We start from the raw sequence: 23,354 nt of genomic DNA on the forward strand, positions 1-23,354 counted from the left end.
TAGATAGCAAATGCATCAAAAAATAACCCAAAGGGGACATAGAGGCAAGGTGTTTGGGTAACTTATCCCCAAAGCAGATGGCCTGGGAGGGCTCCCTGTGAATGGGAACAGGCCTGTTGCAGGCCAGCAGGCCAGGGGAGGGGCTCACAGGCCATGGAGGCCCAGTGACCAAAGACTCTCCAGGGGCACGGGCTGGTGAAAGGGACTGGGGGGTGTTGCATGGTCTGACCCCGAGGTTGAGGTGTCACAGCCAGGGAAAGCAAGCATCAGGGAAACTTCCAAATACTCTGTTTGTTGTTGTTGGTATTAAATTAGGAATGAAAAATTAGGACTGTGAGAGAAAGAGTTAAGAGCGGGTTGGAAGTCTCCCTTTGTCCCAAGCCTGACTTTCCCTTCTGGCTTAAACTTCAGCAAACATACCTAGCAGCCAGTTCATGTTCCGCTCAGAATTATTCTTATATACAACTCCGCCTCCTAAAGACACAGAAAAAGGCCCAGGAGATACTTTACAGTTTCTCCTCATGAGCTGGTCACCAAACAACAGTACTTCAGAGATCTGTCTTTGAGCTTTGCATTTTTCTTCAGTCTGTCCCATAGCGTGTATTTAAATATTATGACAATAATGACCCAGATGGTTTTCTCAGGGCTTATCGAAGCAGCAGATAGACAAGGAACATTGTCAGCTTTGGGTTTTAACATGCAAACCTTCCTGGAGAGCCTGGGTCTCCCCACCGCCAGGGATTTGCCTGTTGTTGGGGCAGGAAACAGATCCGCAGGGTGTGTAATTTTGATTTATTACATTCTGAAGTACCATGGGGGAAGGGCCTGAGAATGAATTCACTTTATCAGCAGTTCTAAAGTTTTATAAAGTCTTATTACCTGAGATTTGCCTTCTGGGGAGAGAGAGAAAGAAAGAGTGGATTATCAGCACATGTCATGTGAGACTTCGGTTTTGGCCCCGGCAGAAGAACTTGTACCAACCTGAATAAGGCTACGTGAGATCACAGAGGGAAACCAGCAAACACCATATCCAGGTCAAAGAGGCGCGGGTTTGGAAAGAGCCACCGAGGAGCGCGTGAAACACCTGACAGCGAGCACAAGCCCGTAAACGCATCCCAAGGAATCCTGGAACTTCGATATTTGCAGAAAGATGGCTCGCGGCCAGGTGAGCATTTCTCTTTTGGTGGCTGGCTCCTTCTCACTTCTCATCGTCCCGCCCACAGTTAATGGTTTGCAAGGCCTGAGCTATGAGCATCGCCATTTCTTGGGTGCCAGCAGCAACTACGCGGCAGGACATGAGATCGAGCGGTCCGCCTGGGGACGAGATGGGGGAGACAGACGCCCGGGTCACCGCACAGGGCTGGGGCACATTCATCACATGCACAGACGGGAAGGGAAATGAAGCTCGTCCAGCCATTCTGCGGTCCCAGGGACCCTGATGAACAGTGGGGTCCAGAAGTCAAGCTGCTCAAAGGGACGGATCAGGGCTTCCCCATCTGCTTTACCCCAGTGGGCGCGGGCAAGGACCACCCGGGAGGCTCAGAGGCTGCGCTGGGAGGGTGCCTGGTTTGCAGTTCTGCATTCAGGATTGAAATTCAGAAGACTGCAGCAGCTCCTCCTCAAACATCAACATGCATGTGAATTACCTGTGGCTCTTGTGAAAATGAAGGTTCTGATTCAACAGGTCTGGGGTGGGGTGCTGGACTCTGCCCTTCTGACATGCCCCAGGGATCCCTAGCGGCTGCTCTGTGGGGCACACTCAGAGTTCGGGGTGGGGGTAAAGAGAGCTGCATTCCTGGGTGTGGAGGGTGCATAAGATAGAGCCTTGTGTGTCCCTGGGGGAGGGGTGGTAGAGGATAAAGCCTGCATTTCTGAGGAGCAGAGGGGGACACAGTAAGGGAGAGAACTTGCATTTCCTGGGTGGGGGCAAAGAAGATACAGCCTGCATGTACCTGGCAGTTGGGGTTAAAGGAGACAGTCTGCATGCCCCAGGGTGGGTGGTGGGCTAAAGAAGAGAGCCTGCATGCCCCAGGGGTGGTGGTGGGCTAAAGGAGACAGTCTGCATGCCCCAGGGCGGGTGGTGGGCTAAAGAAGAGAGCCTGCATGCCCCAGGGGTGGTGGTGGGCTAAAGGAGACAGCCTGCATGCCCCTGGGGTGGGGGTTTGGGGCTGAAGCAGGACCACTGGCATCACTGAGGTCTATACGTAGGAAGCAAGCTCACTGGACTTGCGCAGTGGAAACCTGCGCCTGCCTCTTTTAGATGTGACACTGGCTGGCCCAGTCTCGCCACCTAGTGCAGATGACACCTCTTCATTTAATACCTTCTGGCAGCTCAAGTGAGGCCCTTCATGGGAGAAATACAAATCAAATTATGTAAGACCTCCTGTAGTCTTTCTAAGGGAGCCCCGGGGTTTCAGTTAACAGGTCAGGAGGTAATGGGACAGACCCGGGATTCTCCTGGGCTTTGATTTGTTGTTCAGAAACACTCGACTCAGGTCTGCCTGAAGCTGAGTGGACTCGCAGCGAGAACAGACAGCTGGGGTCCCCGACGTCCCTATGGGGTCTGTGCTTGGATGTGCATGAGCGAAGGAAAGGGCTTCCTTTCTACCCACCATCCCACGGCCCAGCAGGACCCTTGTGCTCTCTATGGGGGGATTCAACTCTGAGCCACAGGGTCCTGGGGCAGGACCTAGCTTCTTCACCTTAAGGAAGCTCAAGCTTCCTCATTCATGAATCTGGGAACATGGCACTGGCTCTGCCTATCCCACGGGATTCTCGGGAGGTTTGGAGGTCAATGAAAGCCTTTTGAAGACTGCCAACCTTAGCTGAATGTAAAGAGATAATATTATTATCCAGAAAACATGTTCTCATCCTGGCGTCCATTTCTATGCCTAGAAGGCACATGTCTGGTTCACTGCTTTGGTAACTCCCACACTCGGTCTCTGCCTGGTGGAGACCTTGAGGAAGGGGGAGAATCGGATCTCGCTTGGGAACCCTGAAAACGCCACCCTCGAGGCCTCACTCCACACAGTTGCTGCTCCGTGGCATGCCTGGGGGGCTCCGGGAGGGCTCACCTGATGTGTCCATCACGGTGCCACCTGCCTCTCTGATGATGACGGTGGCAGCTGCCAGGTCCCAGCAGTGCAGGCCAAACTGGTAATAGGCATCGGCGGCCCCCGAGGCCAGGTGGCAAAGGGCCAGGGTGGAGCTGCCGATCACCCGGACCCTGCAAAGAGTCAGAGAGCATGTTCAGTGATCATCTGCCCCAGAGAGAACAAGTACCTGAGTCAGGGGCACTGGGGAGCAAGTGGCCCCATCCAGGGGTACCCTCTTCTGCTGGGCATCCTTGGAAATTACAAATGAGGCCCAGTGTTTCAACGAACAATCCCTGCGTTAAAAATCTAGGTTCTGAGCAAGGTTGTCTAATAGAGCTTTCTGCAAAGATGCCAAGTTCAGCACCGTGAAGCCTTTAGCCGCCTGTGGCTACTGAGCATGTGAAAAGTGACCAATGCAAGTAAAGAACTGAGTTTCTAATGTTGCAGCACTTTTCATTTCCTTCAACAACTTTTCCTTTGCATTCACAGCTTGGCTAACTATTTGGTATAAGAGGCCTGGCTTTTGGCCCATCTCAACTTTTGCCCTGCCTTCCTCACTAAGCTTAGTCATTTCTAACTTGTGATTTAAAGTGATAGACTTGCGACTCTTCCTTCCTCTTGAACACTTAGAGGCCACTGTAGGGTTATTATTTGGCCTAATTTCAATATTGCTGTGTCTCAGGGAATAGGGAGGCCCTAGGATAAGGAGAGAGATGGGGGAATGGCCGGTCCGTGGAGCTTTCAGAACACACAGTATTTATCGATTAAGTTCGCCATCTTATATGGGTGCGGTTCATGGCACCCCAAAGCAATTACAATAGTAACATCCAAGATCACTGATCACAGATCACCATAATAGATACAATACTAATGAAAAAGTGTGAAATATTGTGAGAATTACCAAAATGTGGCACAGAGACACAATGTGAGCACATGTTGTTGGAAAAATGGTACTGATAGACTTGCTCCATGCAGGGTTGCCACAGACCTTCTATTTGTAAAAATCGCAATCTCTGCGAAGTGCAATAAAGCAAAGCACAATAAAAAGAGGCATGCCAGTACTGGATCAGTGGTCTGTCTGAAGCTAAGTAGATTTATGAGGGTCTCTTAAGTATGTGCAGGACTCACTGGTTGGAAGGCTGAGATCGGGTACCTGGAATCTTAGAACGCGGACCAGAAAGGAAAACGGTCTTCCCATCCACTTCCACGTCCCTGGCTCCCCAGGCTTCTGTACTGGGAGGATCTGCAGGGGTGGTTGTCCCTCAGCTTTCCTACACCTAGTGCCATCGGAAGCCTCAGCTCGGACCACACGTGCTCCGTCTGCCCCTTAAATGTGAGCGTCCCCGCTTAAAATCCCTGGGGCTCTCAGCAAGACCATGCACTCGGTACCTTCCCCTTTGGCAGGGAGTGCTCCAGGAATTGACAGTCCTTACCCATGGGCTTTGGCGTGGAGAAGGCACTCCATGTTACTCAGGAACAACCGCAGAGTGGCAGGGTCGCGCTTGGGACCGATCTCTGTTAAGACTAAGGCCTTCGCGAGATCTGCAATGAAAAGAACGTCCCATAGTCGGAAAACCAAGGCTCATTGGTTCTAACGGAATAGTTTGAAGCGAACTTCAAAGAGCAGCCTCTTAGTCCTTCTCAGAATAAACATCTTTTTTTTTTTAAGGGATTTATACTATAAATAAAGTTTTTTTTCTGAGAGCTATGCTAAAACATAAGGACGTAGTAAAGAAAGATAAGCAAAACAAAAATCACACTGCAATTCTGTTTCACCATCGTTTCAGAGGGAGCAGCGAGTCCAGGGACACTCTGGTCTTATACAGTAGCACGAAGAACTTGGAAAAGCTTGGCGGCTTATGGAAATCACCATCATTAGATCACAAATAAAAGCAAGATGACTCCAAACTGGAACACCCAACATTTGGGGGGAACAACGCCTCATCAAATAAACGTGCTTTGAAAACCTTTCTCTAGCTGCTGTGCTCACAAAGATGGAAACGCCATCCCTATGGAGAAAGCAACTGTCAGACAGTGTTGTCTTGGAAAGTGAGGTTTCCCGATGCAGAAGAAAGCCTCTGTCTGTGCTCTGGGTGCCCTTTAACGTGGAGCAGCAGGTGTCCAGCTCAGCTTACTGTTCAGGATGCAAAGGGGAGGCCCCAGGGCTGGGAAGCCTACCCAGGGCGCCTGCCCTGCTTCCCACAGACCCCAGCAACCACACTTCTTGTGCGTCCCACTTCCTCAAACCTGCTCAGGCATGATGCAGCCATCTGAGGTGTGTTCAGGTAAGAAAAGTGAAGCCACTCCATGAAGTGGATGGAAGAATGGACTATAGTAAGTTATTTCCCTTGTTCCCTCTCCCCTAGGACCCAGAGGGACATTAGAAAACCACTTCCCCTCAGACAGATGGCATCTATACCCATTTCCCCCTTCCATCAGAGGTTCTCATTTTATACTATAAACAATTTCTGAAAAATGCTTGTTCCACCCCAAAGCAGGATACCTTCAGGAGGTGTGAAACAGCCTTGCCGGATACACTGGGCATGAAAGCTGAATTAATGGTGCACCCCCACGTTTCCAGACACCACCTGAGAGATCTGGCAGCCACGCAGCCCATGCAGCAATGAGGCTGGGGTTCCAGGTATGTGTGGTAATCTCCCCAGGACCTCGGAAGGTGGGATCCAGCATACCCTTCAGTCACTCACCCTCCCAACCCCACCCTCGCTTGGCCACCAGCTGACATGGTATTTTCCAGGAAAACAAACAACATTTCAACCCATCATCCCCCACTCCTGGAAATCAAGGTGTTGCTCTCTTGAGGCCATAGCATGAAGCTCATCTTTGTTCAGTTGTTTTCCCTTGAGAATTGTGTGCTGAACATACCCACTCCTGAAATGAGTGCAAATGAGGAATAACCCACATATCTTAATCTCTTTCACGGTATAAGGTGGGAAGCGTGGCAACAGCAAAGGGTGTGGACTGTCCCTGTGGGAGGTGGGCATCAGTGTGGAGTGTTTTCCTGTGTTTGGGAAAAACTTCTCCTTAAGATTCAAAACACGAAGACTGCTGGTGGTGGTCCCATGTGTATGCATGACCGTCCTCTGCTCAATTTCTCCCACCTCCTGAGTTCTCACAGCAGCCCTCCTGGGGGAACCCCTGGCCCTCACGCCACCGCACCCCCTCCTGGGGCCTCCTCCTCAGTGGTCCGAGTGCTGGCTCCATTCTGTTCATCCCTGCCTTACTTCTCAGGTTTGGTTAATTCCATCTTGGCAATATTTCCTTCACAAATACACATGCTTTCTCTTGCATTTCATCATGTTCCTTCAACTCTTGGCCATCTGAGCCTTGCAAATCCCCCTTCTTTCCATTTGTGAGATGCAAAATCACCCACCGCAGCTAAGTACAAGAGCAGGGCAAGTAGTACCCAATTCCAACACTAGGGAAGAGTCTAAAGTGTGAGATTAAGTTGGAGGAAGGACCAGTACCATCAGCTCCCACAGCCCAAGTAGAGCCACAAGCACACTTCCTCAACCACACTCTTGCCGCTGTCCCATGGGCTCACTGACCCTTTTGTCTGTTCATTGTGCCTACATGGCAGAATGCCAACAGAGAGCACCCAACTCCTGCCTTCTCTCTTACCAGCACTGGGCTACCCAGGGCTCCTGCAGATGCCCAGACCCTGGGCTTGCTGAGTCCCTAAAGCCCCCAGCACAGCCCTCACCCAGGTCCCAACGACCTGGGGTCACCCTGCTCTTCAACTCTGCCCACGATGCTAAACTTTCTCCTTGGATGGCCACAACCCCCTCGTCACTCTCAGCAGAGAACGATGAGCACAGAGGACAGAGCCTTCAACCTGCCCCCAGCACACATCCCCACCCTCTCCCTCCCACCGTGCTGTCTTCAGGGAAGGCTCCTCTCTCTGGTCAAGACCACTCCATCTGCTGTCCCTGCTGCCTTCTCCATACTCATGGCCGATCCATGAACCTCTGACCCTGCTCATGATGTTGAGCCTCTCCCTCTTGTCGGTTCCTCCTTTAGCATTTATGGCTAAATATCTCCCTCCCCCTACAGAAAGCCTTTTATCATAGTGCTGCCCAAGGCGCTGCTACTTCTTGGCGCCTGTGAGACATCCGTGTTCTCTTAGCTTTTCTGCCACATCTCTTTCTGCTCCTTCCCAGTCTCCTCAAAGGCCCACCTTCCTCAAAGACATGACCTGCAGGTAGTCTTCTCCTGGGTCATTCCTTCCAAGAGCTCTGAAATCCTTATCCTCAGGCCAAACCCCTCTTCTGAGGTCCAGGTTAAAGCCAACTGCCTAATCGGGATCTCCATTTAGATGTCTCCAAAACCAAACTCCTGCCATGTCCATGCAAACAGATGCCTCCTCCCTCACTGCCTCCTCTGAACAGGGCACGGTTCCCTCAGCCTCCACCTGTCCACATCCAGCCCCTCCATGCCCACCATCCTGCCTGTTTCTCAAAGGGAATTCTGGTGATACCGCAACCCTGCTTTAGTCTTTCAGATGCTTCTCCTAGCCTTGGCCAGCGTCCAAACCCTCTCCCCATGGCTCTAAGCTCTGAGCCTGCCCTGCTGCGTTTGGTGCCCCTCACCCCCAGACTCGCCTTTGCCAGTCCCAGGAGTGTGCCAGGTTCTGGGACAGCAGCTACGGCATCTCTCGTTCATCATGGATCCCCCCTCACACGAACAGGACCAGCTGTGATGGGCACCAGTAAATACTCACTGGATCACTGAATGAATGAACACTTCCCCGCAAATACCACCATTTAAGCAAACATGAAGGGCATTTTTGCTTTGTGTTCAATTATTAAATTATTAGCATTTAAAATTCATTGGAGGAATTTTGGGTTGAGTAGAATCTTGTTTGCTAGACTAGTCATGACGTGCAACACTGTTTTGGGGAGAAATTAATTTGGAATCATAAACATTTCTGTTGAAACATGCCCATTTGAAACAACATATTGTACTTTAAGGAGTGCCTGTTGAATTAAGATGAAAAAAGGAATTGGTTGGCTTGCATAGTATTTTAAACAGGAAAATCAGGGAAGAAGGATGAAATGTCCCAGAGAAGGACATGGAGGAAAAAGGAAGTGGAGCAGCAGTGACATCTTGCCTAGTTCCACTCTTTTTCTTCACTTTTCTAACTTTAAATCTTACCCTGAAAAAATTAAAAAACAAACAATAAAAAAAAAATCTTGCACTCAGCCACACATGTACCTACACATCGTATTTTAAAAGCAATTTTATATGGTATTCTGTTACTTGCTCTTTTTTAAGGGCTTATCATATTGATTTTAAACTTTTTTTATTTTGAAATAATTTTAAACTAACAGGACAGTCAAAAATAATACAAATCCACACAGAGAATTCCAACATACCCCCTCCTCCCCCAGATACCTAGATCCACAAATTTTAACATTTTGCCACTTATTTTTGCTCTATCTGTATGTCTGTCTATATCTATCTATCTATCTATCGATCATCTATCTATCTATCTTCTGAACATTTAAGAGCAGGTGGCACATATTATACTCCTTGAACACATAATACTTCCGTGTACATTTTCTAGGAAAAAAAGATATTCACTTACGTAATCACCTTAAGTTCAGTTATCATGTTCAAGAAATTAATTTACATTCTATATTCTGTTTTATCTTAGGTCCCAATAATGTCCTTTTGAGCCTTTTCTCCTCCATTCTTAGATCCCATTCAGTTTAATTGTCAATATCTCTTTAGTTTCTCTTTCTTTTTCTCCTTCTTTTTTAATTGTGGAAACATATATACAATTTAAATCTTCCCATCCCAACCCTTCCCAAGTGTTTTACTTTCCTGGCTGCTAAAGCAAATTCCATATAAGAGGCTGGCTTACATAATGGGAATTTATTGCCTCATGGTTTTGAGGCTAGAGAAGTCCAAAATCAAGGTGCCATTATGGTGATGCTTCTTCTCAGAAGACTGTGACATTCTGGAGTTGGCTGCTGGTGATCCTTGGTCCTGGGCTCCTTTGTCACAAAGCAATGCACATGGTGGCCTCTCCTGGCCTCTGTCTTCTCTTCCAGGTTCTGCTGACTTTCAGTTTCTGGCTGCTCCCTCTGTGGCCTTCCCCATAAGGCCTTTGGTAATAGGATTAAGATCCATCTGGATTCAGCTGGGCCACACCTTATCCAAAGTCATCTCATCAGAAGATCCTATTCACAAGGATTCACACCTTAAGACCATGTTTTTCTAGGGTACATACTCCAAGCCACTGTACCAACCATAGCATGCAGTGGGATTAAGCACATTTCCAGTGTTGCAGTACCCTCATCACCATCTACTTCTAGAACTTTCACCCCAAACAGAAGCCCTGTATTCATTTTGCATAAACCCTCCATTGCCCCTGCCCCTCACCCTTGGTAACCTGTACTCTACTATTTGTCTTTATACATTCACGTAGTCTCAGATATTTTCTTTGTGGTTACCGTAGGCTTAAATTTAATTTTAAATCTATAACAGTCTTGTTTGCTTTGATACCAACCAAACTTCCATGGTATATACAAACTGTTTCTATACCCCTCCTGCACCACTTTCATGTAGTCTTGTCAAAAATTATACATTATTGGTCCAAAACCATTGAATTATCATGACACTTCATTTTTTTTGCCTTTTAGATCCTGTAGGAAGTAAAATGTGGAATTACAAACCAAAAATACAGTAGTACTGGTATTTACATATAACCCGTCATTATCTTTACTGGAGATCTTTATTTCTTCAATTGGCTTCAGTCAGTTGTCTACTGTCTTTTCCTTTAAACCTGCAGAATTCCCTTTATCATCTCTTGTAGGGCCAGTCTAATGGTGACAAACTTCCTCAGCTTTTGTCATCTGAGAATAATTCCTCTTAATCCCTTATTCATTTTTAAAAGACAGCTTTGTTGGATGTAGAATTCTTGGTCGGTATAATTTTTTTGCTGTCAGCACTTTAAATATGTCATCCTACTTCCTTCTTGCCTTCATGGTTTCCAATAAGAAATTGGCATTTACTCTTATTAAATCTTCCTCATATGTGACACATTGCTTCTCAGAATTCTCTATATTTTTGGCATTTGACAGTTTGATTATAATAAACTGTGGCATGGGTCTATTTGGGTTTTCCTTTTCAGAGTTTGCTGAGCATTTTGGATGTGTATATTCATGTCTTTTATTAAATTTGGGAAGTTTTCAGCCATTACTTCTTTGACTATTTCTCTGCTTCTTTCTCTCATTCTTCTCCTTTTGGGATTCCCAAAATAAGTATATTGGTATGCATAATGGTGTCCCACAGGTTCATTTTCCTCCATTCTTTTCTCTTTCTGCTCCTCAGACTAGATGATTTCCATTGTCTTATTTTCAAGTTCACTGATTCTTTCTTCTGCCAACTCTAATCTCAGTTGAACCCCACTAGGGAATGTTAAGTTTCTTTTACTGTGGCCTTCAGCTCTGTTTGGTTCCTTTTCATAATTCCCATCTTTCTATTGATATTCAATTTGTGTTCATCTACCAGTTTCCAGGTTTCCTTTAGTCTTTTGTCTATGTTTTCCTTTGGCCTCTTTAAACATATTTAAGATCATTATTTAAAAGTCTTTGTCTTCTATGTCCCAGTTCTGGTCCTCCTCTAGGATGGTTTCTAGTGCTTTACTCTTCTTTGTCTGGGCCATCACTTCCTGTTTTTTTTTTTTTTTTTGTATGTTTTGTACTCCTTTTTTGAAACATGGACATTTTGATATTATAATGTGTTATCACTGGAACTTAGACACTGAGGTGTATGTTCCTTAAGCTTGTATCCAGTTAGTATTATGACAGAGCTTTACTTGAATGCTAACAAAAAGAAGAAGATGGAGAAGAGGAGGAGGAGGAGGAGGAAGGGGAGGAGGAGAGCCAAAAAAAGAAAACGCCTTTCCCAGTCTTCACAGACTGAACTGTGTGAGTGTTTTCCTCCCAGAGTGTATCCATACTATGAGTTTAGAGAATAGCTCAGGCTGAAGTGTAGGGGCCTTCTTGGTCCTTTCTGAAATGCATCATTTAGGCTTATATGGGTGGTCCTAGGAATTCCCCCGTTTAGGGTGATAGGAATATCCCCTCTCTCCTAGGAAACAGTTTCCTCACAGTCCCAGGCATTGCACCGTACGTCCCACAGCCAGCAATCCCTTGCCCCAGGCAGCACGACTTGACTGCTCTCCCACAGTGTTCCACAGGACAGCTGGGTGAGCTGCTATCTACATCTTAGAGCAAGTTCTAAGATGGCAAGTCTCTCAGGCCACCACCAGACATACATGCTTCCAGTATGTACATGAGGGTTACTCTGTTCCCTTCAGAACCAGGACCAAGGATCTGCACTGGGAGCCTGGGCCAGCTCAGCACAGAGCTGGGGAGCGAGGAGGGGGAGGGACAGCAAGGGCACCATGAGATCCTACTGCTTTTAAGTGGCTTTTGTCTTGATTCAGCACTCACCCTGTTACTGCAGTCCTTTGACTCTTTTCTGGAGCTTTGCAGAGATGTTTCTTCCAGTTCATGTTAGTTGTTCAAAAATTCTGTGGGAGGATGGAGGCCCCGAAGCTTCTCACTCCACTATCTCCTGTTACTTGCTCTTTTGATATAACAATCTATCATGTGCTTCTTTCATTATCGGTACATATGAATTTACCTTTCTCCTAACGACTGCAGTATATTCCACTCAATGGAAGGACTGCAATTTATTTAACCTTTCCTTATAGGTGAACGTTTTCAATGCTTAATATTATAAATTATGCCATAATAAATATCTCCTATATCAGTTTATGCAGTCATGTTAACATTTTTTCAGGATAGACGGATGAAAGTGGAATTTCTGGGTGGAGAGTGTGCATATTTTAGATTTTGATAATATTGCCAAATTACCCTGCAAAATAGCTGTCTCAATTTTATACCACCCCCTCCCCCTCAACAGGGCATACCAGATCCTGGACCATTTTCAAGTTCCTACTATTACCTTTTACTCTGGGATACATCCTTTAAGAGCGATAGTCTCTCTGAGAGGTAAGATCAACAGAAAAAAATTCTTTACATACAGGACATTTCCTGGCTCCAGTATCTTAAATACCCCAGGAAGCTACTAAGGAAGGCACTGACGATATCCTCCAGGAACTAGAAAGTTGCACAGTTTCCACTGGGAGGTCAGCACCTACTGTTAATCGGGCACTAGAGAAGTGACAATGCTCTGAGATGAAGGTGCACTCCCTCCCTCTCTGAGGGAAGGGATGATCCCTGGGTATGTGGACAGGGAAGTCCCTGACGAGTGGGCCTGGACAAGCAGACATTTCCCTGGGTGGAGTTCCCATGTGGGAACAGAGCAGGTGCCCTCCAGGTGGGGACTTTCAAAGTAAGGGCCGTGGGTTCTGTGGGGCTCATTCACAAAGGGAAATGAAGGAGTGTGGAAGCAGCTATCAACCACATTTACCGAGCCCTTGAATCCTCCAGACAGGCCTGTGCCAAGCATTCTGCATTCAATATTTCATTCCTCCTCTATGCAACTGAGTTAGGTCACTATCCTTGTTTTAGAGATGAGGAAGTAGACGCTTTCAGGTTGAAGTAACCTGTTCAAGGTCACATAACTCATAAGTGGTGGGGCCCAGATTTAAAGTCAGGCTTCTCAGGTGATTTTGTGAAATAGAGTTTCTTTCCACAGTTTTTAAATTTGTGAAAAGGTATTTCTGAATCCAGTCCTTTCCTCTTCTAGCTGCAATGGATCATTCTTTCTGTATTTTTTTCCCAAAGAAAATCAAGAACAGAGTGAAAAGAATGTCTGAATGTTGCCACCTACAGGCAAAATGCTTTCTACTTGTTTCATTTACTCCATGGTAAAAAAAAAAAAAAAAAAAGGCGAAAATTTAGTACAATCCCATCTACTTAATATTGTCTTATATTATGATTATTTCTGACTAATTATCCACAATTACTATGAAATTTGCATTTTATTATTTTGTCCTATATCTACCATAATATTTTTAGCTCTTAATCTATGTTAATTTTTTTTTTTAATTTAAAATATTCCATGACTTCAAGCAGTTTGAAAATCTCTGTGCTGGTTGAGCAATACAAAGTTGAAATATTTGTATTACAGAGCATTATAGAGCACCATTGTCTCAGAGAAGTTTTACAACGTAAGGAAACAGCAGAAAGTCATTGTATGCATTGAAATAGCATTCATGGAGAAAGAGGGAATTGTGCTTTAAAGTCTGGAAAATATTCCCTATGGGCACAAATTGGTTTTGTTGAATGTACAGCTCCTTTTGACAACACCTACACCAGTGTGCATTTTAACAAACATGTCTTAATTTCTTCAGACATCTTAAAGACCATTAAGCGTTACTCACATGAAAATAAATTTTAATTGTATTTAATTTAAAAATATAAGTACTGCTTAGAAGACGGGGAAGGACAGTATCGGAATCCTGTGCAAGAGCACCATAGTTTTTTAATGTCTCCAAATTCCCTCCAATAAAAATGAGCAGAGCAACAAGGAGAGCAAATTAAAAACCTATAGACATCACCCACAGAAACTATATCCACAAGGTATAGCAAAATCCCAAATATAAGAGGGTGGAGCAAACCCACAAAAGTTAAAAGACCATATGCATAAATCAGGGCCTGAGAAGACCCAGATAATGATGGAGGAGGGAACAGCACCAAAAAATCCAAGAAAGTCCATCATCCCAATCAAGACTGTGCAGTGAGAAGCTTCAGAGCTCCATTACCCCCCAGAAGCTTTGAACAACTAACAAGAACTGGCAGAAATACCTTTCTCAAAGCTCCAGAGGACAGTTAGAGGATTGTAGTAACAGAGCAGGTGCTGAGTCAACAAAAAGCCTACTTAAAATTGGTAGGAACATGTGGAGCCCTGGCTGGTCCCACACCCACCCCTCAAACTCAGCACAGAGCCTGCGCTCCTAGTGTGGACCCTTGGTCCTGGTTCCAGAGGGATCAGAGTAAACCTGTGCATATACTGGGAGCATGTATGTCTGGCCCAATCTGTCTCCCTGGTGGTGGTCTTAGAGAATCTGTCCTAGAGCTTACCCCGTGTGTAGAAGGTGGCTCCCTGAGCTCTCCTATAGAATGCTATGGGAGAGCTGTCAGGTTGGGCTGCCTGGAGCAAGGGATGGCTGTCTGTAGGACAAACAGTTCAGGGCCCAGGATCAGGAAGAAGCTGTTTCCTATGGAAGAGGAGACATTCATATCCCTGTAAAAGGGAGAATTCCTAGAGCCATGTGCACATGCCCAAGACAAGACGTATGTGCAGAAAGGACCAGGGAGACCCCTATATTTGGTCTGGAGCTATTTTCTAAACTCATTTTATGGATAAACCCTGAAGGATAGCACTTGTACAAGTCAAACTGTAAAGACTGGGAAAGATTACAGGTCAATCTGCAAAGACTGGGAAAGTGGCTTTTTTTTCCCCTTGATTTTTTTTATATTAACTTTCAGGATTCAAGGAGGGCCCTGTCATAATATTAGCTAGATACAAATTTAAGGAACAGGTGCCTCAGAGTCTAAATTTCAGTGGTAACACATTACAATATAAAAATGTCCAGGTTTCAACAAAAGATTACAAAACATATAAAGAAATAGGAGGTGATGGACCAGGCAAAGGAGAAGATTAAAACATTAGGAACCATTAGGAGGACCATATCTGTGACACACCAGACAAAGACTTTAAAAAAAATGGTCCTATACAATGTACAAAGATATAAGTGGCAACAAGTACAAAAAATTGTGGTGGGGAAAATGGAAGGGTATAGAAAAAGTATATGCTACTGAAGTCAAGTTGGTGTCAAACAAAATATGATTGTTATATATTAAGGATGTTAAATTTTAAACCCATGGTAACCACAAGGAAAATATATGAAAAATATGTCCAGTTAGAAAAGAGAAGGCACTCAATATAGTACAACACATAAAAAATCAAATAAATAAAAAGTAGGCATCAATGGAAGAACTGAGGGTCAAAAAAGGTATAAGACTTACAAAGGCTAAACAGCAAAATGGCAGAAAGTCCTGGATTACAAGTAGTGACTTTAAATGTAAATGGGGGAGGAGGCGGGGCAAGATGGCAGACTGGTGAGCTGTATGTTTTAGTTACTCCTCCAGGAAAGTAGGTAAAAAGGCAGGAACTGCGTGGACTGGACACCACAGAGCAATCTGTCTTTGGGCATACTTCATACAACACTCATGAAAACGTGGAACTGCTGAGATCAGCGAAATCTGTAAGTTTTTGCGGCCAGGGGACCCGCGCCCCTCCCTGCCAGGCTCAGTCCCGGGGGAGGAGGGGCTGTCAGCTCCAGGAAGGAGAAGGGAGAATTGCAGTGGCTGCTCTTACCGGAAACTCATTCTACTGATTCAAACTCCAACCATAGATAGACTGAGGCCAGACACCAGAGACTCTGAGAGCAGCCAGCCCAGCAGAGAGGAGACAGGCATAGAAAAAAAACAACACGAAAAACTCCAAAATAAAAGCAGAGGATTTTTGGAGTTCTGGTGAACACAGAAAGGGGAAGGGCGGAGATCAGGCCTTGAGGCGCATATGCAAATCCCGAAGCAAGGCTGATCTCTCTGCCCTGGGCACTTTTCCTTAATGGCCCTGGTTGCTTTGTCTATTAGCATTTCAATAACCCATTAGATCTCTGAGGAGGGCAGTTTTTTTTTTTTTTTTTAAATCCTTTTTGCTTTTTCTAAAACAATTACTCTAAGAAGCTCAATACAGAAAGCTTCAAAGAATTGAAATTTGGGCACATCAAGTCAAGAGCAGAACTAAGAGAGCTCTGAGACAAAAGGCAATAATCCAGTGGCTGAGAAAATTCACTAAACAACACAACTTCCCAAGAAAAGGGGGGTGTCCGCTCACAGCCACCATCCTGGTGGACAGGAAACACTCCTGCCCATCGCCAGCCCCATAGCCCAGAGCTGCCCCAGACAACCCAGTGTGACGGAAGTGCTTCAAATAACAGGCACACACCACAAAACTGGGCATGGACATTAGCCTTCCCTGCAACCTCAGCTGAATGTCCCAGAGCTGGGAAGGGGGAGCAGTGTGAATTAACAGAGCCCCATTCAGCCATCATTTGAGCAGACTGGGAGCCTCCCAACACAGCCCAGCAGCCCAGAACTGCCCTGGGGGGACGGCACTCACCTGCGACATAGCACAGTCATCCCTCAACAGAGGACCCGGGGTGCACAGCCTGGAAGAGGGGCCCACTTGCAAGTCTCAGGAGCCATACGCCAATACCAAAGACTTCTGGGTCAGTGGCAGAGACAAACTGTGGCAGGACTGAACTGAAGGATTAGACTATTGCAGTAGCTTTAAAACTCTAGGATCATCAGGGAGATTTGATTGTTAGGGCCACCCCCCCCTCCCCGACTGCCCAGAAACACGCCCCACATACAGGGCAGGCAACACCAACTACACACGCAAGCTTGGGACACCAATTGGGCCCCACAAGACTCACTCCCCCACTCACCAAAAAGGCTAAGCAGGGGAGATCTGGCTTGTGGAGAACAGGTGGCTCGTGGACGCCACCTGCTGGTTAGTTAGAGAAAGTGTACTCCACGAAGCTGTAGATCTGATAAATTAGAGATAAGGACTTCAACTGGTCTACAAACCCTAAAAGAACCCTATCAAGGTCAGCAAATGCCACGAGGCCAAAAACAACAGAAAATTATAAAGCATATGAAAAAACCAGACGATATGGATAACCCAAGCCCAAGCACCCAAATCAAAAGACCAGAAGAGACACACCTAGAGCAGCTACTCAAAGAACTAAAGATGAACAATGAGACCCTAGTACGGGATATGAAGGAAATCAAGAAGACCCTAGAAGAGCATAAAGAAGACATTGCAAGACTAAATAAAAAAATGGATGATCTTATGGAAATTAAAGAAACTGTTGACCAAATTAAAAAGATTCTGGACACTCATAGTACAAGACTAGAGGAAGTTGAACAATGAATCAGTGACCTGGAAGATGACAGAATGGAAAATGAAAACATAAAAGAAAGAATGGGGAAAAAAATTGAAAAACTCGAAATGGACCTCAGGGATATGATAGATAATATGAAACGTCCGAATATAAGACTCATTGGTGTCCCAGAAGGGGAAGAAAAGGGTAAAGGTCTAGGAAGAGTATTCAAAGAAATTGTTGGGGAAAACTTCCCAAATCTTCTAAACAACATAAATACACAAATCATAAATGCTCAGCGAACTCCAAATAGAATAAATCCAAAAAAACCCACTCCGAGACATATACTGATCACACTGTCAAACATAGAAGAGAAGGAGCAAGTTCTGAAAGCAGCAAGAGAAAAGCAATTCACCACATACAAAGGAAACAGCATAAGACTAAGTAGTGACTACTCAGCAGCCACCATGGAGGCGAGAAGGCAGTGGCACGATATATTTAAAATTCTGAGTGAGAGGAATTTCCAGCCAAGAATACTTTATCCAGCAAAGCTCTCCTTCAAATTTGAGGGAGAGCTTAAATTTTTCACAGACAAAGAAATGCTGAGAGAATTTGCTAACAAGAGACCTGCCCTACTGGAGATACTAAAGGGAGCCCTACAGACAGAGAAACAAAGACAGGACAGAGAGACTTGGAGAAAGGTTCAGTACTAAAGAGATTCGGTATGGGTACAATAAAGGATATTAATAGAGAGAGGGAAAAATATGGCAAACATAATCCAAAGGATAAGATGGCCGATTCAAGAAATGCCTTCACGGTTTTAACGTTGAATGTAAATGGATTAAACTCCCCAATTAAAAGATATAGATTCGCAGAATGGATCAAAAAAAATGAACCATCAATATGTTGCATACAAGAGACTCATCTTAGACACAGGGACACAAAGAAACTGAAAGTGAAAGGATGGAAAAAAATATTTCATGCAAGCTACAGCCAAAAGAAAGCAGGTGTAGCAATATTAATCTCAGATAAAATAGACTTCAAATGCAGGGATGTTTTGAGAGACAAAGAAGGCCACTACATACTAATAAAAGGGGCAATTCAGCAAGAAGAAATAACAATCGTAAATGTCTATGCACCCAATCAAGGTGCCACAAAATACATGAGAGAAACATTGGCAAAACTAAAGGAAGCAACTGATGTTTCCACAATAACTGTGGGAGACTTCAACACATCACTCTCTCCTATAGATAGATCAACCAGACAGAAGACCAATAAGGAAATTGAAAACCTAAACAATCTGATAAATGAATTAGATTTAACAGACATCTACAGGACATTACATCCCAAATCAACAGGATACACATACTTTTCTAGTGCTCACGGAACTTTCTCCAGAATAGATCATATGCTGGGACATAAAACAAGCCTCAATAAATTTAAAAAGATTGAAATTATTCAAAGCACATTCTCTGACCACAATGGAATACAATTAGAAGTCAATAACCATCAGAGACTTAGAAAATTCACAAATCCCTGGAGGTTAAACAACACACTCCTAAACAATCAGTGGGTTAAAGAAGAAATAGCAAGAGAAATTGCTAAATATATAGAGACGAATGAAAATGAGAACACAACATACCAAAACCTATGGGATGCAGCAAAAGCAGTGCTAAGGGGGAAATTTATAGCACTAAACGCATATATTAAAAAGGAAGAAAGAGCCAAAATCAAAGAACTAATGGATCAACTGAAGAAGCTAGAAAATGAACAGCAAACCAATCCTAAACCAAGTACAAGAAAAGAAATAACAAGGATTAAAGCAGAAATAAATGAAATAGAGAACAAAAAAACAATAGAAAGGATAAATATCACCAAAAGTTGGTTCTTTGAGAAGATCAACAAGATTGACAAGCCCCTAGCTAGACTGACAAAATCAAAAAGAGAGAAGACCCATATAAACAAAATAATGAATGAAAAAGGTGACATAACTGCAGATCCTGAAGAAATTAAAAAAATTATAAGAGGATATTATGAACAACTGTATGGCAACAAACTGGATAATGTAGAAGAAATGGACAATTTCCTGGAAACATATGAACAACCTAGACTGACCAGAGAAGAAATAGAAGACCTCAACCAACCCATCACAAGCAAAGAGATCCAATCAGTCATCAAAAATCTTCCCACAAATAAATGCCCAGGGCCAGATGGCTTCACAGGGGAATTCTACCAAACTTTCCAGAAAGAACTGACACCAATCTTACTCAAACTCTTTCAAAACATTGAAAAAAATGGAACACTACCTAATTCATTTTATGAAGCTAACATCAATCTAATACCAAAACCAGGCAAAGATGCTACAAAAAAGGAAAACTACCGGCCAATCTCCCTAATGAATATAGATGCAAAAATCCTCAACAAAATACTTGCAAATCGAATCCAAAGACACATTAAAAAAATCATACACCATGACCAAGTGGGGTTCATTCCAGGCATGCAAGGATGGTTCCACATAAGAAAAACAATCAATGTATTACAACACATTAAAAACTCAAAAGGGAAAAATCAATTGATCATCTCAATAGATGCTGAAAAAGCATTTGACAAAATCCAACATCCGTTTTTGATAAAAACACTTCAAAAGGTAGGAATTGAAGGAAACTTCCTCAACATGATAAAGAGCATATATGAAAAACCCACAGCCAGCATAGTACTCAATGGTGAGAGACTGAAAGCCTTCCCTCTAAGATCAGGAACAAGACAAGGATGCCCGCTGTCACCACTGTTATTCAACATTGTGCTGGAAGTGCTAGCCAGGGCAATCCGGCAAGACAAAGAAATAAAAGGCATCCAAATTGGAAAAGAAGAAGTAAAACTGTCATTGTTTGCAGATGATATGATCTTATATCTAGAAAACCCTGAGAAATCAACGATACACCTACTAGAGCTAATAAACAAATTTAGCAAAGTAGCGGGATACAAGATTAATGCACATAAGTCAGTAATGTTTCTATATGCTAGAAATGAACAAACTGAAGAGACACTCAAGAAAAAGATACCATTTTCAATAGCAACTAAAAAAATCAAGTACCTAGGAATAAACTTAACCAAAGATGTAAAAGACCTATACAAAGAAAACTACATAACTCTACTAAAAGAAATAGAAGGGGACCTTAAAAGATGGAAAAATATTCCATGTTCATGGATAGGAAGGCTAAATGTCATTAAGATGTCAATTCTACCCAAACTCATCTACAGATTCAATGCAATCCCAATCAAAATTCCAACAACCTACTTTGCAGACTTGGAAAAGCTAGTTATCAAATTTATTTGGAAAGGGAAGATGCCTCGAATTGCTAAAGACACTTTAAAAAAGAAAAACGAAGTGGGAGGACTTACACTCCCTGACTTTGAAGCTTATTATAAAGCCACAGTTGCCAAAACAGCATGGTACTGGCACAAAGATAGACATATAGATCAATGGAATCGAATTGAGAATTCAGAGATAGACCCTCAGATCTATGGGCGACTGATCTTTGATAAGGCCCCCAAAGTCACCGAACTGAGCCATAATGGTCTTTTCAACAAATGGGGCTGGGAGAGTTGGATATCCATATCCAAAAGAATGAAAGAGGACCCCTACCTCACCCCCTACACAAAAATTAACTCAAAATGGACCAAAGATCTCAATATAAAAGAAAGTACCATTAAACTCCTAGAAGATAATGTAGGAAAACATCTTCAAGACCTTGTATTAGGAGGCCACTTCCTAGACTTTACACCCAAAGCACAAGCAACAAAAGAGAAAATAGATAAATGGGAACTCCTCAAGCTTAGAAGTTTCTGCACCTCAAAGGAATTTCTCAAAAAGGTAAAGAGGCAGCCAACTCAATGGGAAAAAATTTTTGGAAACCATGTATCTGACAAAAGACTGATATCTTGCATATACAAAGAAATCCTACAACTCAATGACAATAGCACAGACAGCCCAATTATAAAATGGGCAAAAGATATGAAAAGACAGTTCTCTGAAGAGGAAATACAAATGGCCAAGAAACACATGAAAAAATGTTCAGCTTCACTAGCTATTAGAGAGATGCAAATTAAGACCACAATGAGATACCATCTAACACCGGTTAGAATGGCTGCCATTAAACAAACAGGAAACTACAAATGCTGGAGGGGATGTGGAGAAATTGGAACTCTTATTCATTGTTGGTGGGACTGCGTAATGGTTCAGCCACTCTGGAAGTCAGTCTGGCAGTTCCTTAGAAAACTAGATATAGAGCTACCATTCGATCCAGCGATTGCACTTCTCGGGATATACCCGGAAGATCGGAAAGCAGTGACACGAACAGATATCTGCACGCCAATGTTCATAGCAGTATTATTCACAATTGCCAAGAGATGGAAACAACCCAAATGTCCATCAACAGATGAGTGGATAAATAAAATGTGGTATATACACACGATGGAATACTACGCGGCAGTAAGAAGGAACGATCTGGTGAAACATATGACAACATGGATGAACCTTGAAGACATAATGCTGAGCGAAATAAGCCAGGCACAAAAAGAGAAATATTATATGCTACCACTAATGTGAACTTTGAAAAATGTAAAACAAATGGTTTATAATGTAGAATGTAGGGGAACTAGCAGTAGAGAGCAATTAAGGAAGGGGGAACAATAATCCAAGAAGAACAGATAAGCTATTTAACGTTCTGGGGATGCCCAGAAATGACTATGGTCTGTTAATTTCTGATGGATGTAGTAGGAACAAGTTCACTGAAATGTTGCTATAGTATGTAACTTTCTTGGGGTAAAGTAGGAACATGTTGGAAGTTAAGCAGTTATCTTAGGTTAGTTGTCTTTTTCTTACTCCCTTGCTATGGTCTCTTTGAAATGTTCTTTTATTGTATGTTTGTTTTCTTTTTAACTTTTTTTTTCATACAGTTGATTTGAAAAAAGAAGGGAAAGTTAAAAAAAAAAAAAAGAAAAAAGACAAACAAGGATAAAAAAAACAAAACAAAACAAAAAAAAACGATGTAGTGCCCCCTTGAGGAGCCTGTGGAGAATGCAGGGGTATTCGCCTACCCCACCTCCATGGTTGCTAACATGACCACAGACATAGGGGACTGGTGGTTTGATGGGTTGAGCCCTCTACCATAAGTTTTACCCTTGGGAAGACGGTTGCTGCAAAGGAGAGGCTAGGCCTCCCTGTATTTGTGCCTAAGAGTCTCCTCCTGAATGCCTCTTTGTTGCTCAGATGTGGCCCTCTCTCTCTGGCTAAGCCAACTTGAAAGGTGAAATCACTGCCCTCCCCCCTACGTGGGATCAGACACCCAGGGAAGTGAATCTCCCTGGCAACGTGGAATATGACTCCCGGGGAGGAATGTATACCCGGCATCGTGGGATGGAGAACATCTTCTTGACCAAAAGGGGGATGTGAAAGGAAATGAAATAAGCTTCAGTGGCAGAGAGATTCCAAAACGAGCCGAGAGATCACTCTGGTGGGCACTCTTACGCACACTTTAGACAACCTTTTTTAGGTTCTAAAGAATTGGGGTAGCTGGTGGTGGATACCTGAAACTATTAAACTACAACCCAGAACCCATGAATCTCGAAGACAGTTGTATAAAAATGTAGCTTATGAGGGGTGACAGTGGGATTGGGAATGCCATAAGGACCAAACTCCACTTTGTCTAGTTTATGGATCGATGTGTAGAAAAGTAGGGGAAGCAAACAGACAGACAAAGGTACCTAGTGTTCTTTTTTACTTCAATTGCTCTTTTTCACTCTAATTATTATTCTTGTTATTTTTGTGTGTGTGCTAATGAAGGTGTCAGGGATTGATTTAGGTGATGAATGTACAACTATGTAATGGTACTGTAAACAATCGAAAGTACAATTTGTTTTGTATGACTGCGTGGTATGTGAATATATCTCAATAAAATGATGATTAAAAAAAAAAAAATGTAAATGGGTTAAACGCTCCAGTCAAAAGGCAGAGATTGGCAAAATGGACCAAAAAGCATAACCCAACTCTGCTGTCTGCAAGAGACTCACCTTAAATTGAAAGATACAAGTAGGCTGAAAGTGAAAGAGTGGAAAAAAATATATCATGCAAGTAATAACAAAAAAGAGCTGGTGTAACCATACTAATATCAAATAAAGGAGATTTTAAGTCAAAAATAGTTATGAGGATCAAAGGTGGCCATTATATAGTGATAAAGGGGTCAATTCCACAATAAGATGTAATAATTGTAAATATACATGGATCTAATAGCAGAGAT

At 43.6% G+C, this 23,354-nt stretch overlaps 1 protein-coding gene across 1 annotated transcript in view; it reads right to left on the minus strand.

Moving 5' to 3' along the window:
* Window positions 1-778: 778 nt before the first annotated feature.
* Window positions 779-23,354, minus strand: part of IMPA2 (inositol monophosphatase 2) — a 66,972-nt gene continuing 44,396 nt past the window's right edge. Inside the window, exons 6-8 of the mRNA XM_037806177.1 lie at window positions 4,529-4,637; window positions 3,075-3,226; window positions 779-1,314 (exon numbers count right to left, since the gene is read on the minus strand). Coding sequence (XP_037662105.1) covers window positions 1,199-1,314; window positions 3,075-3,226; window positions 4,529-4,637 — 377 coding nt within the window. The 3' untranslated portion in view covers window positions 779-1,198. The remainder of the gene's footprint in view (window positions 1,315-3,074; window positions 3,227-4,528; window positions 4,638-23,354) is intronic.

This window comes from Choloepus didactylus, chromosome 16, assembly GCF_015220235.1.
Source record: "Choloepus didactylus isolate mChoDid1 chromosome 16, mChoDid1.pri, whole genome shotgun sequence".
Lineage (NCBI taxonomy): Eukaryota > Metazoa > Chordata > Mammalia > Pilosa > Megalonychidae > Choloepus > Choloepus didactylus.